The following is a 13,288-nucleotide window of genomic DNA, read 5'->3' as shown; positions in this document are numbered from 1 at the left end:
CCACAGTTTCTTCATCTGTAAGTAAGGGGATGGACCAAATTTAGGGACCCTAGGGGAAAGACTCTTGATTTGGGGCCCCAATCCTGGCCTGTGGGGAGCTTGTCATGGAGGGGGTCTAAAAGAGGATGAAGTCAAACCAGCTTATGTGCTTTTCCATGTGCGGCCCCTACTGAATGCTCTGTTGTGACTCGCCTTGGTTACAGATGGGCTCTTACTTTGGCTCCTCCTTATGTGCAGTTGACTTGAACGCAGACGGCCTCTCGGACCTGCTGGTCGGCGCGCCCATGTTTTCTGAGATCAGGGATGAGGGCCAAGTCACCGTCTACATCAACAGAGGAAATGTGAGTTGGGGGTCTGGCAGTGTGGGGGAGATAGGATAGAGATGAGTGATGGATGACACATTGAAAATAATCAAAGATTGGGCTGGCCCCAGTGGGGCTCGACCTCCCTCACCCTCTGGATCCCTTATCCATAGAATGTGGGAAAACTAATTTTTATATGTGTGTGTTCCCAGGAAGTCTAGAATTCATTTCAATGAGCATGAATTAAGCACCTGTTAAGTGTCTGCTCTGGGCTGTGCCCTGGACCAATGGTATCGGTCAGTCGATAAATATTTATTAGGTGCCCATTGTGTGGGTGCATCGTGCTGAGAGCTGTGATGTTCCCAAAGTGAAGGTGTCATGATTCTGTTTCTTACATCAGGAAGTGTATATGGCTCCCTTTTGTCCATAGGATCAAGTGCAGACTTGGAGGTCAGCCCTTCAGAGCCTGCCCCCCCTCCCGCCCAGTCTGATTATGCATTACCTCCCTTCCCCCACTCTTTGGTCCGTCCAAGTTGGTCTTGCAATTCCTGTCCTTGGGCCTTTGCACAGGCTGCTCCCCCACCTCAGATGCCATTTCTTTCAACACCCATCTCCTAGAATTCCTCTCTCCTCCCTTTTACTCTTTTCTGCTCCCCTTCCTTTTTCTCTCCTCCACTCTCCTCTCTTCTCCCCTTCCTTCTTTTCTTCTCCTCTCCTCTCTCCCCCCTCCCCTCCCCTCCTCTCCTTGCACTACTTACCCCAGATAGGTCATCGAACCCCTCAGATGACTCCTCAGGATTACTCTCTTCAGCCTGGGAATGCCTAAAGTCTGAGCTCTGGGACTCAGATGAAGTCCCCTTCCCAAGTCTTCCTTCCTGTGGGTCCCCTGGCTCACCTTCCTTCCCCTCACACAGGTCAGCGGATGGTTTTGGTGAGGTTGCAGCTGCCAGGCATGGGCTCTATCCAGGTGTTTCCCGAGGGGCGTGAGCCAGGGTGGGTAGCTGACTGAGCTCTGTTTTTCTCAGCCTGTCCCATTTCCTGTTTCCTAGGGGGTCCTGGAAGAGCAGCTGGTCCTGGATGGTGACCGAGTCTACAATGCCCACTTTGGGGAGAGCATCGCTGACCTGGGGGACCTGGATGACGACGGGTTCCCAGGTCAGGGGGCAAGGCACTAGAAAAGCATGGTGTCTTCTTGGGGAACTTCCTATTTATACTGGAAATGGGAGTTGACTGTTGGCCCTCCAGCCCGAGTCCACCTAGGAAAGGCAGGAGCCTGGAGCTGAACTATGTGGGGATGGGGGAGTTAGTCACTCCCTGATCTTCATTTCCTGAAATCTGTGATTTTGCCTTACTGTTGCTGCTGTCCCTGCTGGTCACTGCAGCCTTCACACTGAGCTCTAGAGAGCAGAGTTTGGAGGACTGGAGATGAGAGATGGAAGGGGCCCTGAGGGAGGCCCCAGGGGCATCAGAGGAGAGATTTGAGCCCAAAGTCTGAGATTTAACCCAACTCGAGCATCTGGGTCTAACCACCATCTGGGGGCTCATTGAGAGCAGGATTTGCACCTAGCAGACCTTTAATAAAGGATCACTAGCGGACCATAGAATCTGAACAAGGGTGTTCACACATTGTCTCCCCATAAACCATGAACTTCTCAAGAGAAGGAGTTATCTTTTGCCTTTTTTTTCATATCCACTTTTTAGGACCAGGCCTCGCACATAGTCGGCATCTAATAAATGCTGCTTATTGATTGATTGCTGTGCCTGCTATCAAGGGTCCAGACAAGGCCCTGAAAGGTTGAATGTTGCTCATTCCAACCCAGCTTGAGAACCAGAGGTGGCAAGAGTGGTGAAGGCCAAAGGGTAGAAGGCACCGCCAGGAGACAAGGCCCCATCCCTTTGCTCTTTTCCAGGCTCCCTTTGGCTCTTTGATGATCATTAAAAATTCCTTCAAATCTAGTTTTCAGACACTTACTAGCTGGGAGATTCTGGGCAAGTCACTTTACCCTGTTTGCCTCAGTTTCCTCATCTACAAAATGGCAGGAAAAAAGAAGGAAATGGCAAACCACTCCAGTATCTTTGCTAATAAAGCCCCAAAGGGATCACAGAGAGTTAGACTTGACTGAAACAACTCAACAACAAAAATTCCTTCATGTCCACCCTAAACTGGTATTTAACTTGTCAGACAGGTGGATTGTGTTTCCAAGAACCAAGTTCTTCTGGTGTGGAGGGTCTGAGTCATCCCAAGTGTAGGGGCAGTTGTTCTCTTCCTTTGGAGGGTTCTCACTTTCCATCCCTGATGCTTCTTCTCTCCTCAGATGTCGCCATTGGGGCTCCAAAAGAGAATGACTACATGGGCGCTGTGTACATCTATCATGGAGATGCCGACGGGATTGTTGCTCAGTATTCCATGGTAATTTTGGCAGGGCCCATGGGGTTCCCCTTTACATGTAAAACTTTACAACTAAAACTTCCTGTATTTAATGGTACTAGAGAAGCCATGTGGCATTTGGAGCCGGCAAGTCCTGGGTTCTAATCTCCTGGTTGTATAACCCTGGGCAAGACGCTTGTCTCTGGGCCTCAAGAACTTCCCTTGGACCCATCCACTAAGTTGTAATTAGGGTACAGTATTCAGGGAATGATGACATCTTCTGGCATTGTCCAGGGCAGCCCTGCTCCACTTTCCCAAAAGTTGGCCTGCAAGGCTTGGTTTCCTCTCCCAGTTGAATCGATTGATTGAGTAGAAAGAAAGCTTTCCTTGTATCCAATGTGTGCTCCAATGCATTCAGGCATGACCTGGGCTAAGCCCTGAAATCCACCCCCACCTTGGGGTGCTGGGCCTGAAGCTGCTCCTCTTTCAGTCTTTGTCTTACATGGATGTTGGCCCATCAGGTCATATGGGGTGTGAGTGCTGCCCACCCCAAGGGACTCCCATGACAGTTCAGTGTCACGGCTGATTGGGGCAGCTTCCTTTGAGCTGGGATGGACTTTATCTTGCCATGGGAAGGGCTTTTTATGAAACCTGGATGTCTGTGTGAGATGAGTGAATGAATGAATGGAAAGTTATACAGTGCTTACAATGTCCTGGACCCTGTGAGAATCACTGGAAATACAAATACCCAAAGTCTTTGTTTCTGCCCATCAGAAGCTTACACTCTACCTAAGAAGGGCTCTACCTAGGCCTGGGGAGCAGGACAATGGACCCCTCCTTTCTAGGAATGGTGCTGTTGATGGGAGCCCTGTTCTCAGTGGAGTAGTAAAGCCGGGGTGGGGGACTGGTTAGAGAATAAACAACCCAGATGACCCCTCTTCAAATCTGTGAGACTCCCAGAAATCACAGGCAGTGTCTGGAGTATAGGGTGGGGATGGGCAATTAACAAATTCAACAATTATCAGTTAACTTGTGTCTAGTGAGTATATTCTAAATTACCTGGAGATCCTTGGACACAGAAAAGAAGCCACCCTTCTTGCCCAAGACAACAACCACCCATAAAGGAAGGGCCAAGGCTCCAAGGGCTTCGTCTATTAAAGATGGTGCCTGTTTCTCCACCAGTGGGATGAGGCCTGCGTTCACAGGTCCCTTTCTAAAAGGAGTGGTTCATTCTGAACCTTTTGGGTTTGTAGCATCCTTAGGAGTCTCTGACTCTGCTAAAAAGACAAAGATTGGTAAAATGCCCCAGGATTTATAAGACATGGAGATACTTTTAGGGAATAATATGTCCTGACTGAGGCAAAAGGCATTTTTTAAAAACAAATGATTTTTATTATAAACTTGGTGATCCCTCTCTACAAGTTCAAATGAACAAATAGTAAATAGGACATACTCCTCCAAATAAGATCCCAAATAAAAATTATATAAATACTAAATACATCCCAACTTATATATTATGCAATTATATACATACTGTATCCCAGAAGTTTAAACTTAAATAATTTAAATGCATATTTTATACATGCACACACATATAAATGCATAGTACATTTATATACCATACTTCCCCCCTTCTATAAGCTGCACCTTAATTTTGGGACCCAAAATTTGAAAAAAATATTACATAAAATTATTGAACTCAAGTTTTCTTCATCATGAAATTCCAGGACCTTCTCTCATAGTTTTCAGACATCTTTTGGGCAAGTCTGGTGCATGGATACATGCTCAGTCCATTCTGGTTCATGAACCTGAGGCACCAATTGTCCTCCATGGAAATCACTTCTTTTTCATTAGTAATTCTTCTGGCCTCCTGCTGATCCATCTATGTGGACACAAGAATCTCAATGCCCCTTTACTCCTCAGTCCATCTCTTCCAGTTCCCTCTTGAACTCAGGCCATTTAGCTGCTTGGCCTCTAATGGTCTTTTTCAGCCAGGGTGTTTTCACTAGGGTTTCTTCTTCCCATAGCCAGTCTTGGATCATTTTCTCAGTAGGAGGAGGACCAGACTGATGTTCAGCAGCATGATTTCCATTCACTCTTGCAAAATGGATAATTTGAGCTTGAATTTGGCTCTGTACTAAAATCTTTTCTGAGCCTTTTCTGGGCAGAACATGGCAAAATGTCAAATGAGAAAATTGAGCGCAAAGACAACAAGTGCGAAAAAGTGGGAAATACAAGTCAAAAAAATCTACAACTATTGTATAAGACACTCCCAGTTTTTAGACCCCAAACTTTTCAAAAAAGGATATGTCTTATACATGAGGAACATCTATACTGTATGAACTTTATACATGCATGCATATATATGAATATATATACACTTTAATGAAATGTTCACCATGACATTTTCTTTGCTCTCATCCTTTTCCATTCTCTTATCAATGATCTTATAATATTTTGTCACTTTTAGCAAATATAGTCCTGATTTTTGAATGTGGTCATAACCAATGTGTATGAATGGCTCTTTTGACTTTGTTGACCTTGTTTTGTCTTACTTCACTGGTCTTTCCAATTTTCTCTGTATGCTTAATTTTCCCCATTTTTCTCTAGACCAATTTTCTAATCTGTTGATATCCCATTCAGCCATTGCTCAGTCATTGATCGTGCAGATTAAATGCTCAGTGGGTTCATGACCTCATCAGAGTGAGTGTTCCTTCCAGGATACAGGTCACAACTCATCCCTGCCTGTCTATCCTGTGTGACTTTTATTACTCAATTAGTCAGTGAACCTTTGGTAAGGGCCTACCATGTGTTGGTGCTGGGCCACTGCCCAGTTGTCTTTACTTATGTCTTGCCACTGACTTCCCAATGACTCTTGAGGAGAGAATGGGGCTGATGACTTTGCACAACTCTGTCTCACTTCATCCAGTTCACTCAAAAGTCAAGAATCACTTTCATGATTTCATTGACCTGCTTTGAGAATGCAGGAAGGATAACAAGATACATGGGCCCTGGAGATGCAAAGGAAAAATGAAACAGGCCCTGCCCTCATAGAGCATACGTTCTCAGAGGGAGACAGCATGGGGTATAACAGGTTTTGGGAAACTGATACCTGATCTCTGGGAACTTTACTGGGATTCTGATGGAAAGTTCACATCCTTCTACTTTTGGAGTTTCCCTGTGAACCTCAGATGCCAACCATGCAAAGAAGACTCCAGGACAACAGCTATGATATGATTTGGTTTCTAAAACAATTTCAAAAGCACTCTTTCCTATTAATTGACAGCTGCTGAATCAATCCCGGTTTCACCCCTCTTCCTTCAACTTCTGATAAGAACTTTGAATTTATAAAAGATGAAAAGGAACCACAAAATTTCAAAATCTAAGTCTTTGTACTCCAAATGGAATCAAAGGAATGAGGAGGAGGCAGAGGCTCTATTCTCCAAAGATTTCCTCTCAGGAGTTCAATTGGATTGCTCTGTCCTCTAGGCCAACCCAACACTTGAATGTCTGGGTTCTGAATTGATTTGAAGTTTTATCCAAGATTCCTAGGGCACCACTGGGTCTCTTTCGCTATTCCCAGCACTGTCACTTCATCTCATTCACTTGTCTTTTCTCTTTTCAAACTGATCAAAGACCTAGTTTAAGGCTTTGACTGAAATCTGAAAAAGGCATCATCTTGTTTAGGTGGGGCCGGATGATTGATTCATTTAGCTTTCATACTTACATCTAAAGTCCTCTTTATTTTCTTCACAAAAGTTAGAATAGCTTCATTAAGGACAGAAGATCTATCTTTTTTCTCTTCTGTTTTTTCCAATTTTTTCTTGCCATGACCAGAAAAATATCTTCACATATCTTAAATCTTAATATTCAATAGCTTCTCGCCAGATTCACTCTATAAAATTCTTCCAGTTTTTTCCTGCTTCCAAGAAAGATCCTTTTTCTCCGCCTTCTCTATAGTTTTTTTCTGAAATCATCTCCTTTAAGTCATCTCCTTCATTTCTCAAAACACCAATCATCCCCAACATGCAAATCCATTTGGCTCTTAAAATAATAGTTTAGAGGGAGAGGCTTTTGAAGATCTAGGAGAGGCTTTTGGAACAGGTTCTATATTTAGAATACATAATAAATAAATATAAAGCATTCTTGGGGAAGGCACTAGCAACTGGGAACATTAGACAAGATTTCATAGAGAAGGTAGAATTTATTTGCCCCAGTTTCCTCAATTACAAAATGAGGACGGTAATAATAGCACCTCTCTTGAAGGATTATTGGGAGGATCACCTGAGATAATATTTGCAACTTAGCACTGTGTAGGCATTATAGAAAACATTTATTTCCTTTTCCCTATATTTTGTATTTGAGAGACAATGTGACATAATGAATGGAGAACCTCAACACCAGGAGTACCTGGGTTCAAATCCATTCCCTGACAAATAATAGTTCTCTGACCCTAGGTAGGTCTCCAAACCTTTCATTTGTTGAGGCAATTTTAAGATGAATTAGAAGTTGCTGAGAATAGCTGCCATTAATGGAACCCCTATTGCCTGGAGCACTTTATCGTCATTATTTGATCCTCACAGAAAGAAGGGAACTCCTTCTGACATCCATCCACACTTTTTGCTGACATTACAAAGATGCCAGTGGATCCCAGGGGCTGCCCCCTGGTCATCCCCCACTTCCTCTTGCCCATTTTCTTTTCTGATCCTCCCTTTCTTCGATGCATCCTTTCCTTGGGTTTGTTTCCATGGTTCCCACTTTGTGACTTGTTTCAGTCTGCTCATAGTTGCCATGTTCTTCTTCACACCCCTCTGGGTGAGGCAGTGCAGTTTAAGGGAGTCAGGAAGACCTGGGTTTAGGTCCCATCTCTAGGACCATGGACCAGTCCCCGCAACTTCCTGGGCATCAGTTTCTCCATCTCTGCAATGAGAGGATTGGACTAGATTCCTTCTATGGTCTTTTCTGGTTTGAAATCTGTGATCCGATGATTGGCATTTTCACTTCTTTGCAGACTATTGTATTCTCTGACCTACAGGCATACAGCAATGTTGGTGCCATTATTATGGTTGTTATTATTATTAGTAGTAGTAATTAATATTAGGAAGATGGTTCTTCATTTCAGGGAGAAGGCTTCTCTCTTAACTTTTCATATATTATTTGAGATATAAGGAGGACACTGGACCTGCAGCCATACTGGTAGAGGGGCTTCCCAGGTGAGGAAGGTCCCTCCAGCAATGTAGATGAACATTTTCTCTGCAGCTTTGCATCTTCCACTGAGAGCTTCCAGGACTCACCCCACAGCCTCATTGACTCTGGGGCCAGTCTCCATCCACAGCCTTTTATTATGGAGAAAACACTAAAAAGTAGATACCAAGATAAACAAACCAACAAGACCTGTCCACCCCCATTCTCCTGCTTTCCTTAGTCCACCCTGCCCACAGGGAAAGGGGAGAGCCCAAGATGGGAGCTGGACCTGGGATGTCATCAGTATGAGAACTTAGGGGAAGAAACTCCTTTCAGTGCATCCTTGAACCCTGAACCCTGGGAAGTTACAGGGCCAAGACCTGTCAAGGGCAACTTGAACCCAGCCCCTCTTGGCTAGGGGGCCACCATTCTGCCTACTCTGTTTCCCTTTGTGTGGATTGTATAAGTCTGTAGATAAACACATATACCAAGGTCCTGTCTGCTGGGGTGGGGCAGAGAGGAGAGGATGGAGCTGGCGGGAGGTGTCCAAGGGGAAGGGACAGCAGGGCTTGGCAGCTGTTCCTCTTGTTGCTGAGAGGCCTTCAGGGCCTGTCTTTGAGTGCATTCAATCTTCTACAGAGAGTTTTCATGTGGGAGCTGCTGCTTAGGAAGTCAAATTAGTGATTAGATGACAGCAGCAGATTCTCAGATTCTCAGAGGTGGGGATAAAAGCTCTGCTGGGTGACCCTGGTGGGGGGGAGAGAGAGAGAGAGAGAGAGAGAGAGAGAGAGAGAGAGAGAGAGAGAGAGAGAGAGAGAGAGAGAGAGAGAGAGAGAGAGAGAGAGAAGAAAAAGAGAAACAGAGAGAGAAAAAAGAAAAAGAGAATGAGAAGGAAAAGAGGAGAGAGGAGAGCTGAGAGCTGAAAGGAGACAAGGTCTGATGAGTGAGTAGAGCCGGCGACTCTGGCCTTAAGTATCATGGCAGCTGCGCAGCTTGTGGTGCTTCCTGAGTCTGGCCTCTGCCGTGGCCCGAGGAGATGGTGGGTTTCAATCTCTGACTCTGGTCTCAGGGCAGGTGGCCCAGAGCAGTGGTCCTGGGTCAGCATCCCTGTGTACAGGCTCTCCCCTGTCCATCCATCCTCTTTGCAGCTTCTGAACTGAAGTTCCTGAGCCTCAAGTCTTCTCCAGGCTCAAGAAGGCTGGGTGGCTGCAGGACAGAGGGCCACCTCCTTCTCTGCAGTTGAGGTCCTTCCTTGTCTAATGCCAGAAGCCCCGGACTTCTTTTCTGGGCTCCTTCTGCCTTGGTCCAGCTCCTTTGGAGCCCCTGGGTGCGGCTGAGCCACCACCCCTCTTTCCCATAATCTGCCCTCGCAATCTCCCATGGATGGGTCACTTTGCCTCCTCTCCCCCACTGCTTGGACTCCCTGGCCCCTGTCAGGGTCCGGCCTTGGTGCCATCTTCCATGTGAACCCTCTTCTGACCCCACGGTCTTGAATGGCCCCTACTTACTGATGGAGAAGCAAATAGAGAGCTGGGACTGAAGTCAGGAGGCCCTGAGTTCAAATTTGACATCAGAGCTCAGTTGCCCTAGGATGCCAGGAACATCACTCACCTTTATTTGCCTCAGTTTCCTCAACCACAAGATGAGTATGATGATAGAACGCCCCTTGCAGGTTTTCTGGCCTTCCAATTGAGATAATGTTTGTAGAGTATCTGACACAGGGCTCAACCTGAGGGCAGAACTTTAGAAAATGCTTATTCCCTTTCCCTCTATGTTCTGTATTTTAGAGACACTGTGACATAATGGACACAGAGCCTCAAAGCCAGGGACATCTGGGCTCATCTCCCAGCTCTGTGTCCTGAGGCAATTCTAAGACCAAGTGGCTTGATAAGCACTTTAAAATTCAGAAAAATTGTGTTTACTAAACAAATTCACCATGTTTATTTTTGATTATTTATTTTTCCAACTACCTAATGAGCACTTTATGATTATCATCTCATTTGATCCTCACAACAACCCTGGAGGGAGGAGCTGTGATCATCCCCATTTCACAGATGTGGAAACTGAGGCAGGCAGCGGTTACATGACCTGCCCAGGGTAACCCGGCTGGTCAGTGTCCAAGGTTCCTGGCCCTTCTTGACTTCAGGACCGGCTATTATATGTAATCCACAGTCCCTGCCCTCGAAGGCTCCAGGTGTCTCCTGGTGGCTGGTTGACTTGAGGTGGAGGTGAGATTGTCCTCCGAGTCTACCCGGCCCCGGTCCCCAGGTGGTAAGCCTCAGAGATGAGATGTGGACCCAGCTTTGCTGACCTACGCTTTCCCAGAAGCCAAGCTTCAAGGAACATTTTGGCTGTGTCGACTTTTTCCTTTAAATTGGAGTATGTGAGAACTGGGATGTGTCACCTCGGATGGGGGGGTGGCGGGGGGAATTCCTTCTTCGTCCACAGAGGGCCTGGTCGGCCCCCAAGAGCTGCTTCAGTGCAGGCCCTGCCATGACCTGATGTTGATGGCCTGGGCCGTGGCTAGGGAGGGGGCTCCCAAGGCTCTTGGGTGCCTCCAGGAATTTTGTGGTGGATTTGGGGACCCCCCTTCTGGATACTCCTGGCCGGGCCAGCCCTGTCCCCCTGCCAGAGAGGCTCTTCCCAACCCCACCTCCTCAACCTCTTGCCAATGTTTGGTTTTGTTGCTGGGTGGGATCCCCACCCAGCAAAGGAAAACCCACATTTTGTGGTCAGGGCAGAGTGAGTGTCTTTGAGTAGGAAGCAGGGGGAGGAACTGGACAGCAGCTGCCGCCTTCCTGCCTCGCTCCTCACGCAGGCTTGGCCGCTCATGTGGACAAAGAGAAAAAAGTGGCTCTGTTTTTTAAAATGTTTCCGATGATGGTTTCAGAGGTGATCATTTCTGTTGTGTTAAGTTCAAGACCCTGTGTTCCTCCTCACTGAGGAGGGGCAGCCACAGGGTTGGCAGTGGGAGTGGAGGTGATGTCACGGTGACCAATTATAGGGAGGGTCCAAGGCAGCAATGCCCCTGTCCCCCTCCCCAATTGGAACATTTCTGTGCCAATGATACTAAGATAAAGATCAGAGGCTTCCCCAGGTGGCCTCCTCTTCTCTTTCTTTGGTACCCCATGGCACCCCTAAGCACCTCCCCTGCTCCCCAAAGCAGACAACCCCAGAGGATGACATTTGGACACTTCTGTTTTCATTTAGCTCTGCTAGACCCCAGAAGTTTTATCTTTTGGGTTTATACTAAAATGGGCTGCAGATGTCTGTGGGATATCTGGAGTCTACGCTGCCACCTCAGAACGGGCCCCCTCCCCACTTCAATCATCTCCCACTCAGTACTGTCAGAGAATATCTTACAAAGACAGAGACGGACAAGTGGTTTCCAGTTGTCCGGGATTTAGGCTTTGAGTCGCTCTGTTTCAAAATGCTTCTTCTTGAGCGTGGGGGATTTTAGCAAGACTTTGCCATGTCTAAGCCACTGGCTCTTGATCCAGGGAATCATCCCCGCTTCTGTCTCCCGGACCCCATGGGCCTCCTGCCCCCTTCTCAGAGTCACATTTTAAAATATGTAAGATAAAATACCTAAACTTATGAAGGAATCAAATAAATGGACACCCAGCCTTTGATATATTTAAAAGAAATGTTTGTGAACCCCAAGTTAAGAACCCCTGCTTTAGAGAACCTCTTCCAGAGGTAAGTTTGAGATTCTGAGGCACAGGATCTGTGTTCAAATCCCCCTCACTTCGATGATGAGAAATAGAATGTGAGGGACTTATGGTCAGATAGGATGAGAAAGCCAACATGAACCCAGCTGTTCATCTCAAACACCTGGATGACAACACCAGAGACACCAAATAAAGTCAGAGGAAAAAATGACCCAGAGAAGAAAAATCTATCATGGAGAAAAAAGTTAGATTAATTAAGTTTAGCCAAAAACATGAGTAAATATTGTGGAATAAAATAAACTGGAAAGAATTTCCCGTAAGGAGAAAATAATGAAGGAACATCTGCAAGAACTTCAGAAACAAAACCGAGTCTGTCAGAAGTTGCTTCAGTAAGGAGAAATAAAGGTGGGTCTGACGCTTCTTTCAGGGGCATTGTCAGGAAGTGGAGAAGACATGGATTCAAATCCTGTCTCCTGACTGTACTGACTGTATGATCTTGGACTTGTCTCTTAACTATTCTCATCTTTTGGCATCTCTCTCAACTCTTCTAAGAAAGCAGCCCTTGTTGGCAGACGAAGCCTCCTCCCCTGGGGGTTTTCTCTGAAATTGTGGGTCCAGACCCAATCCCATAGACCTGGAGGTGAAAATGTCCTCAGAAACCATCTCTTGCATCATGCTCATTTTACTGTTGAGGATCCTGAAATCCCAAGAGGGACCCTCCTCCTGACAACCCTAAGGATGGAATTGAAATCTGTAGGGGAGTATCTAGAAAATGACTGGGAGGACATAGAATTTACCAGAAACTCGGCATTGCATTGACTAGAGGACTGGGCTCAAAGTCAAGAAAGACCTGAGTCCAGGTCCAGCCCCAGACAATTATTAGTCGTGTGACTTTGGGCAAGTCACTTAACCTCGGCCTCAATTTCCTCATCTATGAAATGGGAATAATAGCACCTACTTCTCAGGATTGTTATGAGGAAAAAATGAGATAATATAGGGCAATTGCTTTGCAAGTCTTAAAGCACCATATGAAAGTTAGATATTGTTATTCATGGAGAATTTTAATACTATGCTAGATTTACCGAAGAGAAGCATTGGTGCTGTGGAGGACAGAGCAAAATAACAAAAGCAAATAGCAACACAAAATCGGCAATCAACACAATCTGAAGAAGAATTTAAGAAACAGGCTGCAAGTGTAGGCTCGGAAAAAGGGATGAGGGAGTTTCCAGGAAAATGGAAAGAAAGCAAAGCTCAAAAGTTCCATTTCCAAGAATCATATAAAAACATTACAAAGGACAAAGTGTGGAATAACATGTTAGTAAAGTTAATGACAGCATAGTGTGGATAGAAAGAACCCCCCCCCAAGTTTTAGGGGGGGAATAGAGGAAGAGGTATGCCTTGAGGATGAGCATCACAAAGGATGTGAAGCAAGCATGTTGTTAAAGTCCCTTGTCTTTGTTTTCCTTTATTTGAATGCTTATCTTTGTCAATGAAAATAACAACATTGTTGATTAATATAAAATGGCAATGTCTCCAGTTCTCCCACTGATTTACTCTATGGTATTTGCACGGCAGTTCATTTGTGGTCTGAAACATGAGCCAAGCAGGATGGACAAAGTCCTGGTCGTAAGATTCTTCATAGAGGGAAGTCCTCTGTTCCTTCTTGATCATGGGTGAGGAGAGTAGTCCATGGGCTTCTCGGCTTCCTCATTTGAGCTGAGACTTTGTTGTCTTGTTTCAGTGAAGGGATGTCTTTTTCTATT

General features: G+C 45.8%; 1 protein-coding gene across 1 annotated transcript in view; it reads left to right on the top strand.

Annotated features, from left to right (window-relative positions):
* The window catches only part of ITGA9 (integrin subunit alpha 9), a 360,075-nt gene that overhangs the window by 80,044 nt on the left and 266,743 nt on the right, over positions 1 to 13,288 (top strand). Inside the window, exons 10-12 of the mRNA XM_074199051.1 lie at positions 204 to 341; positions 1,352 to 1,457; positions 2,618 to 2,712. Coding sequence (XP_074055152.1) covers positions 204 to 341; positions 1,352 to 1,457; positions 2,618 to 2,712 — 339 coding nt within the window. The remainder of the gene's footprint in view (positions 1 to 203; positions 342 to 1,351; positions 1,458 to 2,617; positions 2,713 to 13,288) is intronic.

Source organism: Macrotis lagotis, chromosome 8 (genome assembly GCF_037893015.1).
Source record: "Macrotis lagotis isolate mMagLag1 chromosome 8, bilby.v1.9.chrom.fasta, whole genome shotgun sequence".
NCBI classification, from domain to species: Eukaryota; Metazoa; Chordata; class Mammalia; order Peramelemorphia; family Peramelidae; genus Macrotis; species Macrotis lagotis.
The sequence above is the reverse complement of the archived record's forward strand: the minus strand, read 5'-3'. Positions and strand labels throughout refer to the sequence as shown.